The sequence below is a fragment of the Phocoena sinus genome, chromosome 13 (assembly GCF_008692025.1).
Source record: "Phocoena sinus isolate mPhoSin1 chromosome 13, mPhoSin1.pri, whole genome shotgun sequence".
NCBI classification, from domain to species: Eukaryota; Metazoa; Chordata; class Mammalia; order Artiodactyla; family Phocoenidae; genus Phocoena; species Phocoena sinus.
Genome location: NC_045775.1, coordinates 60,010,135 through 60,033,785, shown reverse-complemented (window position 1 = coordinate 60,033,785; position 23,651 = coordinate 60,010,135). Strand labels below are relative to the sequence as shown.

At 43.0% G+C, this 23,651-nt stretch overlaps 1 protein-coding gene and 1 pseudogene across 1 annotated transcript; one reads left to right on the top strand and one right to left on the bottom strand.

The window, feature by feature from the left end:
- Positions 1-920: 920 nt before the first annotated feature.
- LOC116764715 lies at positions 921-21,357 on the bottom strand (annotated as a pseudogene).
- FAM136A (family with sequence similarity 136 member A) lies at positions 17,115-22,870 on the top strand. Its single transcript, XM_032653547.1, has 3 exons — positions 17,115-17,269; positions 18,193-18,333; positions 21,367-22,870. The coding sequence occupies exons 1-3, from the start codon at positions 17,183-17,185 to the stop codon at positions 21,553-21,555; spliced, it is 417 nt and encodes a 138-aa protein (XP_032509438.1). The 5' UTR covers positions 17,115-17,182; the 3' UTR covers positions 21,556-22,870.
- The last annotated feature ends 781 nt before the right edge of the window (positions 22,871-23,651 follow it).

Genomic DNA, 23,651 nt, shown 5'->3' with positions numbered 1-23,651 from the left:
GTTTAAACTTTTTTATGTATTCATCTTTTTCTATTTCTTGTTTTTATATCCATATGAGGAAGCATTCTACCTCAAGGTTATAAAAATAATTTGCCTGTGTTTCTTCTAGTACTTTTTGGTTTTATTTTTAAAATTTAAATCTGGGGTTTTTTTTGTTTTGTTTTGGCTGCTTTGGGTCTTCGTTGCTGCACGCGGGCTTTCTCTACTTGCGGCGAGTGGGGGCTACTCTTCGTTGCGGTGCGCAGTTCTCACTGCGGTGGCTTCTCTTGTTGCAGAGAACAGGCTCTATGTGCACAGGCTCAGTAGTTGTGGCTCCCAGGCTCAGTAGTTGTGGTACATAGGCTTAGATGCTCTGCGTCATGTGGGGTCTTCCCGGACCAGGGATCGAACCTGCAACCCCGGCATCAGCAGGCAGATTCTTATCCACTGCGCCACTAGGGAAGCCCTTAAATCTGGAGTTTATTTTGTGATCTACGTCATTTTTTTCCCCACATGGCTAGTCAATTGTTCCAATATGTTTATTGAATGACTCCTCTTTTTCCCCAGTGATTTGAAGCCATCTTATCTTTTATTAAATTTATATATATATACTTGGATCTATTCCTGAACTCTTTATTTTGTTAAATTTTTCTGTCTGTCTTTAATAATATATTTATTAAGTTATTATTACTTAAGTTATAACTTTATAGTTTTAAATAACTGTACTATAACTTTGTATAAAGTTATAACTTTATAATACATTTAATATTTAAGGTAAATATTCTCATCATACTCAAAGAGAACTTTCTATCCTTAATTTACTAGGCAATCTTATTAAAAACTATTTTTATCAAATGCCTTTGTAATAAATATATCCCTAGATAATGATATCATTTTTCTCATTGGTTCATTATTCAGCAAATACCTTTTGAACACCTGCTATGTGACAGGACTGTGCTGTGTGCTGGATACATGGTAAGCGAAACACACATGGTCCCTGCCCCCATGAAGCTTACTTAGAGTCTAGTAGAGAACACAGATATTAATCAAATAATCATATAATGAATGTAAAAGTACAACCACAGCAGGTGCGAGGAAGAAAAGTCTTACAATACTCAATGTGTGATCCATGGACCAGCAGCAAGGGCTTTACCTAGGAGCTTGTTAGAAACACAGAATCTCCAGTCCTTCCACGCCTCCCCAGTCAGAATCTGTATTTTAACAGAATCTCAAACCCTACAGTTTGAAAAGCGCAGGAGTAAGGGGGATTTGACAGATTAGCGAGGTAGGAAAGATTTCTTGCAGAAGCAATGAGTTAACTTAGATCTGAGAGGCATTAAATAAGTCTAAAAGGGAGGGAAGAATGATGTGAGTGGAGGGAACAGCATGTGCAAATGTGATGTGATAGACGTGTGGTGCATATGAAGAATGAAACAGGCCAGTGGGGCTGGAACACAGCACTCCAGGGAGGGGCGGGGTGGGGGGCGGGATGAGCCTGTAGAGAGAGGAGCGGACCTTGTGTACTGAGGAGTTTCTGTCTTCACATTAAACGTGTTAGGAAGCTATGGCTGATTTTAGTTATCTTTATTGGACTAGCTGTGGTGTGTATATTATTGTCGTTTTGTTTTTAATAACAATGTGTTGAATTTGTATGTCTATTTATGTTAGTGGCTATTTTTGAAAACTCTATCCAGCAACCCCTCCCCCACCCCTTTTCTGGTGAGAGACCCTGCAGCCTTGACCACCAGGGACACATGTGTGAAGCTAAGCCCATCCTAGGGCCTCAGTCACCTCATGACGGCAACTGGACCAGGGTTTACTTGGTACCCAAACCAAGCCAATCAGAGCTCCTTCCCAGGATTTTTCTTATAAGAGCTAGGAGGTCTGCCTCCCTTTCTTTTCTGGTCACATCTGGAAGGATATAACCCTCCCACGTTCTCCTCCATGCAGCAAATAAAATGGAGCCAGCATACAGAGAGATGCAGAAGCAAGAAACAGAAAGCGCTTGGACTTCTCGGGAGTCCTTAGATTCAGGTGAAGCCAGCTGTGTCTCTGTTCTTTCTTTGATTTGATGACATAAACTGAGAAATTCCTTTGTTAACTTCAGCTGAGTTGGGCTCATTAAACATGGCATTAAACATTTCCTCAAAGGTCTAAAAGAACTTTGGTATGTTTTTATCTTGGATCCAGTTTCACTGGTATTAATATTGCAATCCCTGAATTTGTTTTTGTTTGCCTTCACCAGGAGGCCTTTTTATTTGTAGCCTTTCTGAGTTGCTTTGTTTTCGGGGCATCTCTTGACCATGGCTGCTCTTTGCTGCATGCACACCACCAGAAGGGCCTCACACCAGGAAGTGCTCCCGGTGAAAGGTGAATGTGGATCTCCAGGACTTTTGTTGACTTGTGTCCTGCCCTCAGTGCCCAGCTAAACTCACTCTGCCTCATTCACACAACTGCAGAATATATAAGCTCTCTAGCCATCTATTTTCATCACCACATCACTGAGGGTTTCCACACCCTGACTCTGTTTCTTTCAATTCCTCTTTCCCAAATTTTCCACTGTGCCCACCAGAACTCGTTTTGTGTAAAGTAAATCCCCCCATACTGTCAACCTCTCTACTGATGTTTCTTTCATCTTCTTACCTTAACTGAAACCTAGATTTTCCTCCAGTGTCCCTACTTCTAAAATACTTTTAACGTCTACAATCCCCCTCATTTTGTTTCAAAGCACTTTTTTTCCTCATTTCTTCTGCTTTCCTTTTATTTATGTACTCATGAGGCAGCTTCATTTTCATTTGTCTACTATCCTCTTATCTCATTGTTTTCATCCATTTCCTGGAAAACACATTTTCTTGACTTTCCCCTAAAGAACAGTGTAGATGATAATCTTCTCTTGTTTCCTGCCTTAAATCTTTTTCAAAGGTATTTTTCCTCCACTTACTCTGTTTTACAGTGTCTTTCATATGGAGATAAGGTATTGCACATGGATGACCACACAAGTATGGGATGTGTGTAGGAGGTGTGGCCTCAAATTTTTGGTCAAAAACTGCCATCCACACACATTCCACTGTGTCCATATTACTGAGAAGGAGTGTAGGAATTTAGGAAGGATTCTAGTGTAGCACGACAGGGTTTGGAAAAGGGTAGCACACATGAGAGTTGAGATGTCGTGGGGGAGAAAATGCCACCGAGCAGGGAAATCCAACTAGGATTAAATGAAAGAAACGTAAGCCCCTTACAATCCTCCGAGAAATTGGGGAAAGGATTTTAAGTTTCCCAACAGATGTGGATGAGGGGTCAAGACAATTTTATTTAAATCCTAAAGGACAGGTGATCCCAGCAGGGAGGAGGACTTTGCAGACGTTCAATGGCCATTAGTGACATTGCACACATTTATGTATCTTTGCCAAAGTGGTAAGAAACCACAGCGTCAGCCTCCAATGCAGGGTCTTTCTTCAGAAAATGCAAGAAACCTTAGTGTTTCCTCCTAAATCTCTGCCTAGTGAATTTGACCATCTCAGTTCAGGCGAGAGTCTGGCAACTTCTGGTTGCAGTGCATTTTTGATGCTCTGAAGTCTTCATACTCTCACCGAGCCATCATTTTCTTACCACAAGACTACCACTCCCCCACTCAGTTAGCAAGCCCACTATGTGCAGGGTTTTCCTAGGTTGCAATCTAGATTGAAAATAAGATGTGATTTCTGCCCCCCAGGTTCACAGTCAGGTAGCCATGTAAAGCTGAGTGGGATGAAGAGCCGGAAGAAATCATTCCGACAAGGGCTACAGAAATTCAGAGAAGTGGGAAAGTTTGTTGTGCGTGGGAGCATTCGAGGAAGTCCCACCTCTCTCTGGAGAGGTGGGACTTAGTCTGGGCTTCGGAGGACAGGTGGGATTGAATAGGAGGAGAGATGCTCCGTGTTGACTTGTGCCACTGTCTCCTGGGCATAGTCCCTTCTTTAGCCCGAGAGCCCCACTTCCAGAAGCAAAAGTTCAGGAGTCTCATTTGATTTCACCTAATGTTTAGCAAAACAAGGAAATTACTACCACTGTTGAACATCAAAGCATGGATAAAGCACCATCTCCTTTAAAAAGCTTGAACAAAGCCAATTAGGCTTTATTTTGCCATGCTCCTTTCTTCCAGGCAGTCTTCCCAGCCTCCTTCTTCACATCACACAAGCTGAGCAGAGAATGCTGCCACGGGCCCAGAAAACTCAACCACTCTCTTCTCCAGAGGGAAAAACTGACTTGGGGAAAGAGGCCTACCCTGCAGCTCCTTCTCTGCCCTGTCAGAATAGTTCTGAGAGACTGAACCTATCAATGGACTATTGCCAAGATTTTAATAAAGTAAAATTTAGAATCTAAAATGAATGGACAATTGTCAGACCTAAGAATAGGACTCTGACCCACAACCTGCCACAACCTGTCCAGGAAACCAGCCCCCTTATCATCAATAAACAGCCCAGGAAGCCAGCCTGCTAGAAGTCAGACTTGTGGAAAACCATATTGCTATCTCTAGTGACAATCGTGGAAGCTAAGCAATAACTTCTCTCACAATCAGCCCGAAATGAGCAGGACTTGATCAATTTCTAAGCCTTTGCTTTTCTCATTCAGTTGTTATTCATTTATTTCCACAGAAGGGATGACCACTCCACTTGATGTCCACAACCCCAGGTTACAGGGGGCCCAAGATGCCATCAGGATATGGCTACTCCAGTAGAGTAGTGATGCGAGACAAAAAAGGTATGAGAAATCTGTTGCTAAAATACACTCAAAGCACATGTACAGACAACCTGCCTGTATTCCAGGTTACTCTTTGAATACCTACTGGCCAGTTCCTTCTTTTTCCCTTTCCCACTGCACACCCCACATACACAGCCCACCCTTGTGTGGTCGTCCAGGTGTAATATCTTATCTCCCTCAAGTCTGCCTGTCAAACACATTTTAGCTTTTTTATCCCTGTGTAGAGTCTTGATCATGCCCCACACTTCATTCCAGAGAGGGATGCACAGTTCGGCTCTGGGTAGCTTGAGGTCCTCTCAGGCTAGCACAGGTGAGCCAAGGGCATTCTTCCCATCTCTTGCCCTTCCAGTTAATAATGTGCTCATCTGACCCCTTGCTAAGCAATTCTCTATGCTTCTAACAGGGAGGAGAGAAAGTCCTGCTGATTATCTTTCTCATTATTACCAACATGACTTCAGGTCGGGAGAATAAATGTATCCCACCTCTCTGGTATTCAGATGGGGCAAGTCTGCTGAGAGTTTAGCTGGAATCCGAGGGTACTGTCTGCCAGCCTTGGGTCCTTGGCCAGAAGCCACAGGCTGCAGCTGGAAGCCCCAAAGCCCAGCGGAGCTGCTGGTAAGATGACAGCTCCTCCCTTCCTTCTTTCAGCCTCTCCCACACACCTCAGCACTGACCTCCTGAATGGCAACCCCCCTTCCCACCGTCACTCTACTGCACCCCCTGAGTTATGTTGATGTAATGACACAAGTAAGCATGAGGATTTTGTTTTTAAAAGCTGAAGACAACCTTTCTTTCTTTTTTTTTTTTTTAACGTCTTTATTGGAGTATAATTGCTTTACAATGGTGTGTTAGTTTCTGCTTTATGACAAAGTGAATCAGCTATACATACACATATATCCCCATATCTCCTCCCTCTTGCATCTCCCTCCCACCCTCCCTATCCCACCCCTCTAGGTGGTCATAAAGCACCGAGCTGATCTCCTTGTGCTCTGCGGCTGCTTCCCACTAGCTATCTACCTTACGTTTGGTAGTGTATATGTGTCCACACAACCTTTCCATTTCTCCAGAATTCAGTGACTCACGGTGGTCCGGGGTCAGATGAAGAATGAGCTTCTTGTGCTTGCCCTGCCCTCCGACCTGAGATGCCTAGACTTTTTTGTGAGGTTCACTGACATTCTAATATCCCCAAGAGAAACTGTATCTAGCCTACTTGCATCACTCTTCTTGTTGAACTCAGGTATATTTTTAATATTTGCACTACATGGTGTTTACAGTAGCTAAAGCATTCAGTGTTTAGAGTAGATGAAGTCAATCTTTGGTAACTCCCTGAATTCTCTCTCACAACTTCTATCCCTGGTCTTCTTGGGAGCTTAGTGCCATCATTCTGCCCTCTAACTGCCCACTGTTGGCACCGCCTGTCTCCGCCCAGTACTGACAAGGCCTCAGAACGGATCTCTCCTCCACCCTTACTCTTCAAAATTTGGCTGCCAGGTATGTTTCCCAGTTAGCAAGAGACTCTTTGCCGCTTGGTAAAGGGTATCCCAGCGGGTAAAGTTGATGAGAACCATAGAGATGGTCTAATCCAATCCTGATCATTTTATAGATCAAGCAACTGAGTCCTAGAGAACGGAAGGCGTAAGACCGGCACAGACCCAAAGTTTTCAACCAAAGTTCCCTTCATTGTCATGAGAACCAGAGCTCGTTGGGTTAAGGACATGTGTGACCGGCCTCAGGTCTCCTCCTTCAGGCTATGCCGAACACTGCCCCACAACAGGTCTTCTTAGGGGGGCTCCTAGCACTTCTGCCCCCAAAGCCTGGCCCACAGCAGGCTCCACAAATGATCATTATTCTTGTTTTTGCTATGACAACCGCAGTAATGAGTGGGAGAGAGGGAAATACAACATGCCCAACAACAGTAATAATTATTTACCTCAGACCTCAAAGACACGAAACCATGGCCTGCTACCCCTGAGAGGTAGCAGTACTGTCCACAACTTTTAGAAAGGAGAAGGAAGGAAGAGAAGAGGGGAGTGCTCTGTCAGTGGATTAATCAAAAGATAGATTGTCAGAGATAAGTGGAGAATACAGAAGACATTGATGCTCGGCCCAAGATTGGATCTGTAGACCCATGTCTTCAACAGAACCTAGATCTGTGCCCTACACAACACCTCAACGCAGCGGTTTCCAAGCTCTTTTGACCATTACCCTGGTAAATAATATGATTTTTATCTTTACACCCATGCATATATGTACATAACAGAAATAAAAGTGTTCATAAAACAGTCCTGTTCACGGGGAGGGGGAAGGGTAAGCTGGAACGAAGTGAGAGAGTGGCATGGACATATATATACTAGCAAATATAAGATAGATAGCTAGTGGGAAGCAGCCGCATAGCACAGGGAGATCAGCTCAGTGCTTTGTGACCGCCTGGAGGGGTGGGATAGGGAGGGTGGGAGGGAGGGAGATGCAAGAGGGAGGAGATATGGGGATATATGTATATGTATAGCTGATTCACTTTGTTATAAAGCAGAAACTAACATACCATTGTAAAGCAATTATACTCCAATAAAGGTGTTAAAAAAATAATAAAATAAATTAAATAAAACAGTCCTGTGAACCCTTACCACGTGCCATGCATTTGGATATTTTCTCTTTCATTCTAAGTCTATTCTGTTTTGTTCTTTAAAGTGCTAGTTACAACCCCCTAAATGTATTTCACTACACACTGGTGAGTTATGACCCACAGGTTGAAAAATATATCTTCAGAGGGAAGATGAAAGAGCAGTCCTAAAGGAGAAGGGCTGGATGAGCCTCTTCTCCAAGAAAGAAGAAAGAAAAGCCGTTAGGGATAAAAATAGAAGAAAATGAGTATAGAGTCACGTTTGTAAGATTAAGGTATAGTAGCAGAAGTACACAGCATCACCTATATAGAATTTTTGCCCAAAATGTTTAACCTGAATCTAATCATGCAGGCACAATCAGACAAATCCTGCACATTCTACAAGACAACAAACCTGGAAGTCTTCAAAAATCTCATTGTCATAAAAAGCAAGAAAAGGTAAGAGACTGTTTTAGATCACAGGATACCGAAGAGACATGACACATGCAATATGTGATCCTTAATTGGATTCTGGTTGGAGAAAGGGAAAACAACAACAACCCAGCCACAAAGTACAGTATGAGGGCAATGAGGGAAATTTGAATGTGATCTCATGTTAGATGATACCATTGGGTCACGTCAAGTGTCTTAGGTGTGATAATGGCATCGTGTTATGTAAGACAAGGCCCTTGTTCTTGGAGGTACATCCTGAAGGATTTAAGGGGGAAAGAATTGTACCCTCTGAAATGTACTTCAAATGCTTCAAAAGACAGAATATGTGTAGAGAAAGAGAAAGCAATTGTAGAGGAATATTAACAATTAGTGAATCTAGGAGAAGGATATATAGGTAGGTGCTCATCAACCTATTCTTTCAACTTTATCTGTAAGTTTATAAGTTTTTGCTTTGACCTTTGAATATATTTATAATAACTACTTTACAGTCTTTGCTAAATCTAACGTTTTTTAGTATATGGACCGTATTTTTCTGGGGTGGGTTTTGGGTTTTTTTTGTTTTGCATGTCTGGTAATTCTTGAATACTGTGGATTATGATGGAATAGTATAGATGCTGTACTGTAGATGCTCTGGATTCTGTTTGAAAATGTTTTGGAAATAAAATTTTAGGGGGAAAGGGAAAGAAATAAAGACTTTAATAAAAGAAGTTAAATTCTAACATTGCAATGAATATTAAAATGGTGTTTCATAAACCTTTTCTGTGATTATTTTTTTAAATTGAGGTATAGTAGGTTTACAAAGTTTCAGGTGTACAGCAAAATGATTCAGTTTTATATATGTACATATGTACATGTATATATGTATATATATACACACACATATATATGTATACATATGTATATTCTTTTTCAGATTCTTTTCCATTATAATTTATTATAAGATATTGAACTTAGTTCCCTGTGCTATACAGTAGGTCCTCATTGTTTATCTATTTTATATATAGTAGTGTGTATATGATAATCCCATATTCCCAATTTATCCCTCCCCATTTCCCTTTTGATAACTGTAAGTTTGTTTTTCTATGTCTGTGAAAACATTTAGAAATATTTTCTAAATAAGTTCATTTGTATCATTTTTTTAGATTCCACATGTAAGTGATATCATATGATATTTGTCTTTGTCTGACTTACTTCACTTAGTATGATAATCTCTAGGTCCATCCATGTTGCTGCAAATAGCATTATTTCATTCTTTTTTATGACTGAGTAATATTCCATTGCATATATGTACCACATCTTTATCCATTCATCTGTCAATGGACATTTAGGTTGCTTCCATGTCTTGGCTATTGTAAACAGTGCTGCAATGAACATTGGGGTGCATGTATCTTTTTGAATTAGAGTTTTCGTCTTTCCTGGGTATATGCACAAGAGTGGGATTGCTGGATCATATGGTAACACTATTTTTAGTTTTTTAAGGACCCTTCATACTGTTCTCCATAGTGGCTGCACCAATTTACATTCCTAACAGGGTAGGAGGGTTCCCTTTTCTCCACACCCTCTCCAGAATTTATTATTTAGAGATATTTGGATGATGGCCATTCTGACCAGTGTGTGGTGGTACCTCATTGTAGCTTTGATTTGCATTTCTCTAATAATTAGTGATGTTGAGCATCTTTCCCTGTGCCTGTTGCCCATCTGTATGTCTTTTTTGGAGAAAAGTCTATTTAGATCTTCTGCCCATTTTCTGATTGGGTTGTTTGTTTTCTTGATATTGAGCTGTATAAACTGTTTATATATTTTGGAAATTAAGCCCTTGTCAGTCACATCATTTGCAAATATTTTCTCCCATTCTGTAGGTTGTCTTTTTGTTTCGTTTATGGTTTCCTTTGCTGTGCAAAAGCTTTTAAGTTTAATTAGGTCCCTTTTATTTATTTTTGCTTTTGTTTCCATTACTCTAGGAGATGGATCCAAAAAACTATTGCTGCAATTTATGTCAAAGAGTGTTCTGCCTATGTCCAGTTTTCCCGGTGCCACTTGTTAAAGAGCCTCTCTTTTCTCCATTGTATATTCTTGCTTCCTTTGTCATAGATTAATTGACCATAGGTGTGTGGGTTTATCTCTGGGCTTTCTATCCAGTTCTATTGATCTATATTTCTGTTTTTGTGCCAGTATCATACTGTTTTCATTACTGTGGCTTTGTAATACAGTGTCCCCTACATATGAACAAGTTCTGTTCCAATTTGTTCGTAAGTCCAACAAAGTTAGCCTAGGTACCCAACTAACACAATTGTCTATTTAGTACTGTACTATGATAGGTTTATAATACTTTTCACACAAATAATACATAAGAAACAAACACAAAAATAAAGAAAACATTTTTAATCTCACAGTACAGCACCTTGAAAAATACAGTAGTGCAGTACAACAGCTGGCACACAGGGGCTGGCATCGAGAGAACAGGAAAGAAGAGTTACTGACTGGTGGAGGGAGAGGGGGTGGGAGATGGTAGAGCTGAGGGATCGTCAGCAATAGGAGATGGAGGGCAAGGTGCAATTTCACTCATGCCTGACGTTGATGGCACAGGTTCTGGTTCCTTGCTGGACCAGATGCATGTTCGCATCTTTGAAAGTTCGCAACTGGAAGTTTCGTATGTAGGGGACTTACTGTGTAGTCTGAAGTCAGGGAGCGTGATTCCTCCAGCTTCATTCTTCTTTCTCAAAATTTTTTTTTGCTACTCCAGGTCTTTTGTGTTTCCATACAAATTTAAAATTTTTGTTCCAGTTCTATGAAAAATGCCATTGGTAATTTGATAGGAATTGCATCGAATCTGTAGATTGCCTTGGGTACTATGGTCATTTTAACAATATTGATTCTTCCAACCCAAGAAAACCATATATCTTTCCATCTGTTTGTGCGGTCTTCAATTTCTTTCATTAGCGTCTTACAGTTTTCTGAGTACACATTTTTTAAAAATAAATTTATTTCTTTCTTTATTTATTTTTGGCTGCGTTGGGTCTTTGTTGCTGTGCGCGGGCTTTCTCTAGTTGCAGCAAGCAGGGGCTACTCTTTGTTGCAGTGCGTGGGCTTCTCATTGCAGTGGCTTCTCTTGTTGCAGAGCACGGGATCTAGGCGTGCGGGCTCAGTAGTTGCGGCGCATGGGCTTAGCTGCTCCACGGCATGTGGAATCTTCCCGGACCAGGGCTCAAACCCGTGTCCCCTGCACTGGCAGGTGGATTCTTAACCCCTGCGCCACCAGGGGAGCCCCCGCATTTTGTAAAAGATGTAATAGCAGTGAATCCACACTTACTGCAGCTGTCACGCCACACCCCCACCACCCCTGGCAGATGGGACAGCTAATAAGCCCACTTTTACAATTTTAGACTAGAGAGGCCAATAGGAGTAGAATAAAATGTGTAGGTTTCGGAGTCTATCAGATCTTATTTGAGTCTCCTTTCCACTGTTTTAGCTGTGTGACCTTAGGCAATTTACTTGACTTTTAAACCTGCTTCCTGGACAATGTGGATTTTAACCTGAGCCCAGTGATCCCAGAAAACAGTGAAGTTTAAGATATCCTCACACCCTTTTTGTTCCAAAACAGCACACTGCAAGGAACCACCCTTCCCTATGAGACTTTTGTAAGATTTGCAGATGTCTTCCTTGTTTACTTATGACAGGACACACACGGCCTCCAAATTCCCATTCTTTGCTTTATAAACTGTTAGCTGAACTGTTTGTCCCTACTGATCAGTCAGAATAAGACGCTTGTTAACCAAACTTTTTGTTAAGCTTTTCTGATGTCTCCAGCTCCCTGAACTTTCATCCACCCTCAGCCTGAACCAGCATACAGCTCCCTTAAAGGATCCCTCCCAGAAATTAAGCTAGCCTCAGGGTAAAACAATCTCTGATCTACTATCTAATCTCACCATCCCTTCATCCCACTTTCTCACACCTGGTTCTTTCTAGCTTTGTTTTCTGCTCTGTAGAAGAAAAACCCTTTTTACCTAACTCTGGAGAGGTTTGCACATCTTTAAAGTAGTCCCCCTCCCCCATTACAATAATCATTTTGAAATAAGGTTTCTCCTTACTAAGTCTGGATTTGTTTTTTACTTGACACTCCTTTGTTGAATGAGGATAACAGTATGTTTGGCGCACAGTACGTGCTCAATAAATGGAAGCTGCTATTATTATTGCTGAAGATAACATCTCAAATGAGAAAGATGAGGCCCCACTCAGCTCCCAGCTTGGGTCCAGCTCCAGAGCCCACACTTCCCACCACTAAGGCTCAGGAGAGCATGGCCCAGACAATGGGGGAAGCCATGTTTGGACCCTGTCATTTCAAAAGTATATGGAAAACACTGGACTGAGTCAGAAAAATCTATTTCTACTCTTTTCTGACAGTCACCTACTGTGTGACCATGTGAAACCCCTTTGTCTTTTGAGGACCCAGTTTCATGAGAGCTTTGGTTTGGATCAAGAGTTTTCAAACTGTACCCCACAGCACCCTAGGGCTCCACAGAGAGGCCCTGGTATTCCACATGTTGTGTGAGAATTCTAATTTTTAAAATGTGTTTAAATACTTTCTCAGCTATTCTTCAAAAAAACACCTGCTCAAGTATATTCTATGTCCTATTTTAACCCACAAGACATGACAAGGGCATTATCTCGTGCTACCAGGTTAACTAGCTTTAGTCCGGGCTCAAGTTAAAGCTTTTCCTGACACCTCCCCTTAATGCAAGACCATCCTGAGTTTGAAAAAAGAGCTGTTGGAAAGGACCACCGTGTGTAACTACTATCTAGTAAAATCAAAGTTGCCTTGATTCTGTACAAGTAAAGCAAAACCAAAAGTCACACTGCATGCTGAGACTGCTATAAGGATGGAATATCATTCATAACCTTGAGCAAAACCACCTCATTGTTCTAAAGCTGTGCTGTCCAATAGAACTTTCTGCGATGATAGAAACACTCTATGCCTATATACTCTAGTCACATTTGCCTCGTGAACACTTGAACTGTGGCTAATGTGACCAAGAAGCTGAATTTTAAACATTTATTTTAATTTAAATTCAAATAACCACACGTGGCCAGTGGTTATCTAGATAGCCTATTTACAATAAACAAATCTTTGAGGGACTTCCCTGGTGGCACAGTGGCTAAGAATCCACCTACTAATGCAGGGGACATGGGTTCGATCCCTGGTCCTGGAAGATCCCACATGCTGCAGAGCAACTAAGCCCGTGCGCCACAACTACTGAGCCTGCACTCTAGAGCCTGCGAGCCACAGCTGCTGAGCCCACGTGCCACAACTACTGAAGCCTGTGTGCCTAGAGTCCGTGCTCCTCAACAAGAGAAGCCACCGCAATAAAAAGCCTGCACACCACAAAGAAGAGTATTCCTGAAGACAGGAATAAAAACACAGACCTACTAGAGAATGGACTTGAGGATATGGGGAGGGGGAAGGGTAAGCTGTGACAAAGCGAGAGAGAGGCATGGACATATATACACTACCAAACGTAAGGTAGATAGCTAGTGGGAAGCAACCACATAGCACAGGGAGATCAGCTCAGTGCTTTGTGACCGCCTGGAGGGGTGGGATAGGGAAGGTGGGAGGGAGGGAGATGCAAGAGGGAAGAGATATGGGAACATATGTATATGTGTAACTGATTCACTTTATTATAAAGCAGAAACTAACACACCAAAAAAAAAAAAGAGTGAAGTTTTTTGTTTTTTTTTTTAAAGAACACCTTCATGATCTTGGAGTTGAGAAAAAAATTTTAAAGACGACACAAAAGAAATTAACTATAAAGGGAAAAATTATAAATAAGACTAAATTCAAGTTAAGGACTTCTTCCAATTTTAAAGTGAAAAGGCAAGTCACCAAATAGGAGAAAATATTTATAACACCTATAACTGACAAAGATCCCATTACAAAAATATATAAATATATTCTACAAACCAAGAAGTAAAAGGCCACTCAATCGGAAGATGTGCAAAAGATTTAAACAGGGTCAACTGTAGTAGCCCAGGCAAATAATAATAATATTAATAATGATGGTGGCTTTATCTAGGGTGATAACAGTAGGCTAGAGAGATGTGAATAGATTCAAGAGATATTTACATGGTAGAATATTTATAATCATAAGACATTTGCTTTATTTTATGTTTAATTTTATATATATATATATATATATATATATAAAACTGTTCAATCAAAGCTTCAAATGTATTTTAATAAAAATTTCTGTGACTTCCCAAACGTTAAATTCCTCATTCTACAGAAGGTGGTATTCTTTGTGTGAGAGTTTTCTTTTCCTCAGCAGACTTCCTAACCTACCAAGGAATAGAATATCATGACTAGAAAGTGATAACATAAGAATTGTTTTTTGAATTATCAGTTTGATGCATAGAGGTTCATCTAGAGCTCTTTTTTTTTTTTTGCGGTACGCGGGCCTCTCACTGTTGTGGCCTCTCCCGTTGCGGAGCACAGGCTCCAGACACGCAGGCTCGGCGGCCATGGCTCACGGGCCCAGCCGCTCCGCGGCATGTGGGATCTTCCCGGACCGGGGCACAAACCCATGTCCCCTGCATCGGCAGGCGGACTCTCAACCACTGCGTCACCAGGGAAGCCTCCGGAGCTCTTTAACCTAGGTTGGCCAAAGGGCTTTCTGGCTGTCACCCATTGCTAACGTGAAGTTCAGTCAAGGTGACAGCAATGAGCAAATTTCACTTCCTCCTATCATCCCAAGGTCCCAGGGCCCCCTTTATCCCACCCATACCTGAATATAAGAAAGAGTCTTGGCCTATGTATTGCCACTGTTTTTCTCTGGCAGAGTGGCTAGGAGTATTTCGGACGCTGTTGGGCCACAACCAGGGTCTGAGAGCAGAGCCTCACGTGCAGGGGAGGTAGAAAGGGAATCAAGATTATACAACTGACCATCCAGGACCCTGAAGGGGCTCAGACTTGTTTCCAGTGAGTCAACCAAGGCTGGGCCACACAAGATCTCGAATCCTGAAACCTCGTTTCCTACTCCCAAAGCACCAGGAAAATAACACAAACAAGGTATCTGAGCTTCCTAAAATGAGATTAAACTGCTTCCACCATGTAGGTTTCCAAAGCCAAATGAAGTCAGGAATCATTTTTCATAAATATACTAAAGAACCATTCATTTCATATAAACAAACTAGTAAGGCTGCATTACTCAAGGACTTTTAAATTCATTTCAGTGTGATTAACTGGGCTCCTAAAAGTAGGACTTGTTGGAGAGATTCAATCTGACATTTTAGAAATAAGGGGGAAAGGTGAGACATTTCAGATTGTTCTATAACAAAGAAAGTAAGAACTCTCCATGGAATATGGAAACATAAGTATAAACATTGTCGGTCATAACAGAGATTTCCTACTTCACAGTTTGGAGTTAGCTTATGCAGGTTGGAAGTCTAGCTCCACCGATTCTAGCTTCTAAATATGCAACCTTTGGCAAATGGCTTCACCTCCCTAGACCTCAGTTTTCTGCCATAAGCAGGAGAAAAGTGGGTAATAAAGTTCTCACCTCATAGGATTGCTGTGGGTATTAAATGAGATAACCCATATAAAGAACTTAAAACAAACCCTGGCACATTCAGTAATAGCCGGGGTCATTCTAATTCCAGAGGCTGCTGGTAGCCGCCTCTAGACTGGCTTGAAGTGTAAACGATGTTTCAGATGCTGAACAGTGGTTTCCTGGAAGTTACCAGCCCCTGGGCTAGAGAAGGACCTTGAGGCTTGAAGTCTGGGGTGAGTCAAGCGGCCCACTGCCCTCAAACCAGAGTTCTGCTGCCATCTAGTGTCCGGTGGCAGCAAATGCCTAAATTCCAAAGTCAAGGTCCCTTTCCTTGTGTCCCTCACTCATTATTCTCCTTTTCTACTCCAGGTTCCAAGTCAGCAAAACCACTTGGCTTCCCCAAAGCTTCACGCTGTTTCACACTCTGTTTTGTTCAGGCAGCTCCCCGTGCCTGGTATGGCATTCTCTTCACCGTCTCGTGTGCCAGGCAAAAACACCCACTTGTCGTATCCTCTAAGGAAGCGTTCCTGAGACACTTGGACTGCTCACTTCCTTCTTGCCAGCCGCGGTCACCCCGTATTAGCACATCTCTTCCAACACTACCTGTCTGCCCCCTTCACCCTCACCAAGGCTCCCCTGTGGACCCTCGTCCCTACCACAGTGCCTTGTGCCTAGCACGCACCAGCTACAGTTGTCCCTTGGTATCCGCGGGGGGTTGGTTACAGGACCCACTAAAAGTCCTGACACCGACACTCAAGTATCATAGTCGGCCCTCCATATCTGCGGATGCGGAACCCAGGGATACCGAGGGACGACTGCATGTGTTTAATCAATGAATACATAGGACAGTAAAGTTGAAGGTGGGGTTGGGCATTCCTGATAGAACTGCCAGGAGCTCAGAAACAGCCCACTGTTACTGGCGTATACATGCTTCATTGTCGATTGAATATCTGTAGCCCCTGCGTTGCTCCTTTGAGGTTAATAATTTCTCATTAGAAATAAATTCATAAACATACGTCTACCAACAATCCAACAGTTCCACTTCTAGATATTTACCCAAGAGAAATGGACATCTATGTCTACAAAAGACTTGCTCAAGGATGTTCATAGTCACCACTTTATTCAGAATAGCTAATAACTGGGAAAGACCCAAATGTCCATCAACAGAGGAATGGAAAAACAAATTGCTGTATGTCCATTCAATGGAATACTATTCAGCAGCAAAAAGGAACTGAAGATAAGGCTCAATCTCAAAAGCGTTATGTTAGGTGAAGAAGCCAAACCCCCCAAAAAAGTACATAGGAATGATTTATAAATTCTAGAAAGGGAACGTGTAATCTGTCGTGATAGAAAGCGGATCAGTGGTTGCCTGGGGTCTGGAGTGGGAAGATAGGGAGGGAATGGGCGGGGATTGACTGGGAAAGGGCAAGGTTTGTTAAAACACATCAAGGTGTTTACATCTAAGATCTGCGCACTTATCTTTTATGTTAATTATATTAAATATTTTTTCACTTTTTTTCAGCAGAGATTGGCACAACATTGTAAATACTTCAATTTTAAAAAATAAATACATAAGAAGGACGGAGGGAGGTAGAGGGGAAAATGCAGTCTCGGCGCTTACACTGCCGGCGGAGGTGGGCGAACCAGGTGAAGGAGGCCTAGAGGTGGGCGGGGACTCCGGGTGGGGAGGCCAGGGAGCGCGGGCAGAAGCTAGCCGCCGTACGTGCAGTTGCTCATCTCGGACGCTAGGCGGCGGCGTGGACCCGGAAAGGGCTCACCGCGGTGACCCGGGAAGAGACGGCGAGGGGGCGGGCTCGTGCCCGGGAGTCCATGTGGGCGCCGGCGCGGCAAGGAGCTGCGCCGTGTCGCCATGGCGGAGCTGCAGCAGCTCCGGGTGCAGGAGGCGGTGGACTCTATGGTGAAGAGTCTGGAGAGAGAGAACATCCGGAAGATGCAGGTAGCGGGTCGGGGGCCGAGCCGGGAGGAGCCAAGGCGGTCCGGGATTCCTGGCCCCTTCCCGCAGCCGTCGCACGATCCCCAGTGCCACTGCCTCCCTCCCCGCAGACCCGGGTCGGGGTGTCCCTGGGGTCGTCGCGGCGTCCTCTAAAGCTCGGCTCACCCTCAGACAGAACTTCTGGAGCTTCGGCTGAGCGGATGAAATCTGTGCTCCCTCGCCATGCGCAATGCCGTCTGCCCCCAAGGCCAGGCCGGGGGAGGGGGTGTCCCCGGGGCAGGGTTAAGAAGCCCTGGTGTAAGACGTTCAGCCTCCCCGACCTTCCCCACTTGCGCGGCCCCTTCTGCAGGTGATCAGCCAGAGGCCCGGAAAGAGCACAGCCAGGGTGAAAGACCGGAAAGGGGACTGCGCTCGGCCTCCTCAATGGCCAGGTCATGCCCGGTTCTGTTGCACCGAACCTGGCACCACACAGCGCTGGCTTATGTGCTGTTCCGCTTTCATCTCCTAAATGTTTTGTGGCTGCTGGTTCTGCTTCCCTAACCGGATTGTGGGTTTCCCTTGTAAAGGTGCCCCTGGAGTCAGTGGACCAGTTGCTCCCTGGTGGAATGTAGGTTACTAGATTGCTGACCTCTGGACCGTGTGGTTTAGGCACCAGGTTTTCAGAGCTTGGCTTCATCTGACCCTCCACCACCTTCCCTCTCCACCCAGCCTTCGATTCAACAAGTGCCAATGAGCTAGCGGCAAGGAGGCTGTGAAACACTACGCTAGGCACCGAGGATAATGTTCCTCTTCGTGGTTTTAAGGTCCTGGTGTCTATTCTAAGGAGAGGTGCGGGTATGATGCTTCTCCTAGCCTCTGTTGCACTCCGTGGTCATCTCTGTCCCGGAGGCTTTACTACCTAACCTCCCTCTGCCCTCCCCACACAGGGCCTCATGTTCCGGTGCAGCGCCGGCTGTTGTGAGGACAGCCAGGCGTCCATGCAGCAAGTGCACCAGTGCATTGAGCGCTGCCATGCACCTCTGGCTCAAGCCCAGGCCCTGGTGACCAGCGAGTTGGAGAAGTTCCAGGTGAGGGATTCCAAACAGATGACCCTAGCCCTTGATGTTGCTCTTTTGCAGATGACATTTGTTCAAAACTCTTAGCTTTAGTGTCTTGGTTCTGTGTTAACATTTGTGACAGTCCTATGGCCAACTACTCTTTACACAGTTTCAAATTTTGGAAAAAGTCCAGGAGCTTGAGTGCTGTAAAAATTTCCCATAGAAACAATGTAAAAGGGAGTTAACCAAGGGAGTTCATGACCAAGAGCCTTATGTTTTTTTCCCCCATAAATATCAAATACATATGTATACTGTATAGTATAAAGCTTTCTAAAACATATTAATTCATTCTTACAACAGCAGAATCCCCAGGAAAGTGGAATGGGCCAGTCTTTAAAGCGTACAGATTAGAACAAGATCCTGCCGTCATTTTGTGGATATTCCCACCCAGGATGGTCCTACTTGCTACACCCAGGGGGCAGCTCCTGTGTCACTAAAAAGCAGCCATTTATGTGAAGAATTATTATTGTTGACTCACCAATGCCTGACTCACAAGCCTCTTTGAGGTCACTAAGAGCCTCCCTACAGTGTCCCTCTCTGGAGCAAAGGGTATCCACAACTTCCTTTTACTCCCTTCCTCTGGATATACTTTCCTGGAACTTGGGGAAGCAGGGCCCACCTCTGAACCAGTTTTCATAGCCTGGGATTCTGTTCAAATGGAAAAATTCTATCTAATGTGGTACATTTTTACATTCTACATAAAATTCTTCAAAATTACTGACACTCTAAAAGAATAACTTCTCCAAGATCATGGAACTTCAGGGGGTTTCTTTGTGTTTGACACCTTATTTTATAGATAGGGTCTTTCAAAATTTGCTTCTTGAATTACTGTACAACTTTCTTCTTCCATTCACTTTTTTTTTCTATCGTAATTGAGATTTTATTGGTTGTTTTGAGGATCAATACACAGACATTTCAATTTGTACACAATTCTCAACATACGTACCAAAAACCTAAAAAATCATGTAGTTGTGATTCTTTTCTGAACAGTTATTCCAGTGACTTTCCAGCTTAAAATTTGGGGGCAAATTTTCCTTCACAGGATATCAAGTACCAATATCTTCAAATATTGATATGCTGTTACATCGTAAGTCCCACTAATTCACAATTTAATATCACATACACTACATACTCAAATTGTCAATCGTTGACAACACATTAACAGTTACTAGAAGAACTGGGCTACCACGACCAAAGATGTTACAGAGTGCACAAAATTCTGCCCAGGAGAGCCAAGATCAAGGGGTGAGTGGTTTGCTTTAGGAAACAATTCTACCAAAAACAACGTGGGAAGAGAAGTAATTTAAAGTGTTTAAGACATTAAATGCACAAGTGACTCCAAACTGCCATTTGGTATGCTTTGTATTATAGGATAGAAAAACTACCCTCCATCTGTGGAATGTTAAACTGACACCCAAGGCAATCAAAGCCTCCCATATTCAATATCCCACTATTTCCTGGTTGTACCAAAAAATAAATAACCAGCAAATGATTTCACCTCTGAAAAAAAAGCATTTACACTTAAAAAATGGGATGAGGTGGGATTCCTTCCTTTTTAAAAATGTTTCTAGAGCTACTAAAAAACCTGCATTTACAAAAGAGTTGATAAAAATATTCCTCTGGATTGTACAAGAAGGGAAACAGGGACCCCTGATAGGACCAGGTGTGTGATATTAATCAGACTTGGTTTCTTTCTCTCCTGCTTCATCAGAAGCTGGGCTCTCCTCATTTTTAGTTTCTCCATTTTCTGCAGGTAAGTCTTCTTTAGCCTCTTGGTGAGCCACTTCAGCCTGTTTTCCCTTTCTCCCCTTTTCCCTTTTGTTTGCACTTTTTTGTCGGAAGATTTATCCTTTCCTGCCGCCTTTTTTGGCTTCGTTTCCACTTTTGCAGGAGCCGGTTTAGCTGACTACCTCGCCGATCTCCTCTTGGGCTCCTCCTTCGCCGCCCCCTCGGCGGAGCTGACCTTCCTCTTAGGCATCGTCGCGGCGGGGCTCCGAGAGCCTTCTCGAAGCTGGGCTGCCTGGCCGCTGCCGCTTCTCCCTCCGCCCGAGCTGCTGGGACCCCTTCCATTCACTTTTCACTCCTCCAATCAGACTGACTTTTCCACTGTGCCAGAACCACTCTTGCCACTCCCTTCCATGGGAGTGGTCATTTCTCATTCTTCATCTTACTCAACCTACCTGCATCATTGACACAGTGGATTACTCTCCCCCTCCTTAAAAATTTGTACTCAGTTGGCCACCAGGATAGGATGACTCACTCTCCTGGTTTTCCACCTCTCTCCCTCTCTCCTTTCTTGTTCTCATTTACTGTTTTTTTCCCTCTCCAACCTCTGAAGAGCACTGGAGTGCCAGGGCTGTCCTTGGATCTTTTTTCTTTTCAATCTAGTTCTCTAGTCTCATAGCAAATATCATCTATATGCTGACAACACCTACATTCATATATTTAGACCAGCTTTACTCCTGATCTCCAGATTCATGTATCCAACTGTTTCCCCCAACATCTCCACTTATTTATTTTGTTTGTCTCTCTCCCCTCACTGGAGTATCAGTTCAATGAAGGCAAGAATTTTATCTGTTTTACTCATTGCTGTATTCCCCAACATTAGAAGAGTCCCTAGCACATAGTAGATGCTCAATAAATATTCGTTGAATTGAGTACTTTTCTGTAGCAAGTACAGACCTTATAAAATCAAGGTGTTTGAAAGTCTATAGTTGATAACATTAGCCTCTAGTTCCTTCTCACCTCCTGGAAGGGGCTTCTGTACAATTTATTCTATTATTCACCTGCTTTCTAGTGATGCTTTCCCTGGGCCCTCGTGGTGCCACCCTCTGTTTCAATCAGGACAATCCTGGTTAATTGCACGATAGTGTCACTTTAATTGATCAAGATAACCCACGTAATATGTAGAAAAATACGTAGCACAGAGCCTGGCACGTGACAAGCATTTGGCAAATAAAGGCCAGCCTTTCAGTTCCTCTACCCTTTTCCCTCTTGCCGCAGGACCGCCTGGCCCGGTGCACTATGCATTGCAACGACAAAGCCAAAGATTCAATTGATGCGGGGAGTAAAGAGCTTCAGGTGAAGCGGCAGCTGGAGAGTTGCGTGACCACGTGTGTGGATGACCACATGAACCTCATCCCAACCATGACCAAGAAGATGAAGGAGTCTCTCTCATCCATTGGGAAATAGATGTCTGCTATTGGCCATCGGGGCTGAAGGCAGGAGTCCATTTAAAAAGAAATGGGGATTTGGGTTTTCTAAGGAAAGTTTATGAATGAGGAAATTAAGGATGGCAGCAAGTTTAAGGCCTATGTCACTTGCCTCTGGACACTGGTTCCTTTGTGTTTGAAACCTAGAAAGTGAAAAACCTGGTGCTAAAATTGGGGTCAGAGATAGCACAGGAGAGTTTTTATGAGCCTGAATTTCACGTGGCAAGTGCTTATCCTGGCAACAGGGAGTCTCCCTTGTACCAAACCACAGCCCTCCAAGGTACCAGATTCTCTTAGTACACAGATACCAACAGGCTGGCAGGTTCATCTGACCTGCTTATGAGCTGGTGGAGTGTGAGGAGAGGTGTTTCTGTTTGTTGCCAACCTCCTGTTTACCAGAAGGATCACTACAACGTTTCCCACAAACTGGAAATAAAACAAAATCCATGAGGTCACTAATTTAGAAGGGGAAAGGGGGCTTCTAGGGATTTGTTTTGCGTGGTTTTGTTTTATATACAAGGGCATGAAGCTACTTTAAGATGTAGAGTTGGGAGAGGTAGTTTCGATAAAAACTTTGAAAGGGTCCTTGCGGATATTCATTTCTGGCCGTCAGGATGTGGATGAGCATTTCTTAAAATTCTCACACATGACATCTTTCAGCCTGGAGACCCTGCAAAAATATAAGAAGCGCTATCACACTGGTAGGGGAAGCAGACCTTCCCTCTGACTGGCAGCCATGATGAGCCCTGAGGCTGTCAGCAGCAGAGTCAGCCGAGTGACAAGACAATCTTGCAGTGACACTCACCCTTGAAGGGAAAGGGGATTTTGATTGTGCTATATGCTAGTATTCAAGAATGAACAGTGAAAGAGGAATTGTTAGCTGCTTAATTAGAGTTATGAAGTACTGGCTTTGGAAAAATCTGGTTTTCATAAAACAAAATAGAATGAAAGCCTACACCCAGTATTGCTTACTTTGCCCCCTGTGATAACAGAGCTCTGTTGAAACAATCCCTTGGCAACACGAAGGTCAAAGGAGAAAAAGTAAGCAACTCGGGCAAGCTGTGACTCCTTTAGAGCAAAAACCGAGACAGCCCTCCGTTACCAAATACTACTTTTGCGACATGCGTTGTTCTTGCCCCAGTTCTGGCACCTTATTGTTTTATTAAGGACCTTGTGTTTTTACCAACTTATTACTTGAAATGATAATATAGCCTGTCTGTTTGCTGTTTCAAGACTGTGATATATTTTCCTAGTGGTTTGGTTTTAAAAATACATAAGACTTAATTTTTCTTCCACTATTGTGTTTCTTTCCTTATATCTGGCCAGTGAATATATAACTTTGTCAGGATGCTTCTCTTTGTAATGTGTGAAATAAATTTAAGAGGTCCAGGGGAGTGAAAATTAGCTATATGTTATGGTTCGGATGCTTGAACTTTGAGGGCATGCTAGGGCACTACAAACTGAAGTCTGTTAATGTAAAAAGACAGAAACTATAAGGCTGAAAAAGAAATTCAATATCCACATCAGGTCTCTAGCTTCAACTAAACACAACAAAAAATGGAAAAGACAGGCAGTTATGACCCCTGTAGAGAAAATGCAATGCCTGGGATTTTGAGTACCAAGAGAGTACAAAATAGATGATGAGTTTAAGTCTTTACTATCACTGGTATTTAAATAGAGTCATTCCTGAACATGAGGAATGAACTGAATCTTGTAGAACCATCCCCTACTTAAAATCACTAATGCTTTTCTATTTTGGCCTAAGTCTTCTATAATCCCAATTGTATCTGATTCGTAAATGTAGATGCACTTATTTTGGATAACTTAAATAGGCAGAGACCACTGTTTACACCTACACTCTTGACTTGAAAATCAATACCTCGTATTAGAGATCATTTGTGTTCGTATTAGAGATCATTTGTGTGCTGCACTCACGTTTTATACAGAGAGACAATGTACGTTAAGTGGGGTTTTGGAGGCATTGTTAACAAGCATTGCAGGCCCGACCATAGGGAATACACTTCTGGGCTCTAGATTCAAAGTCTTGGAAATTGAGGCCCAATCACCCTCTTATGG

What these genes read in the sequence shown, in the direction of transcription:
- FAM136A (XM_032653547.1), top strand. Translation starts at nt 17,183, where the DNA reads ATGGCGGAGCTGCAGCAGCTCCGGGTGCAGGAGGCGGTGGACTCTATG. An exon ending in AGAACATCCGGAAGATGCAG is followed by an intron (nt 17,270 to 18,192) that starts GTAGCGGGTCGG and finishes CTCCCCACACAG; the next exon opens with GGCCTCATGTTCCGGTGCAG. An exon ending in GCGAGTTGGAGAAGTTCCAG is followed by an intron (nt 18,334 to 21,366) that starts GTGAGGGATTCC and finishes CTCTTGCCGCAG; the next exon opens with GACCGCCTGGCCCGGTGCAC.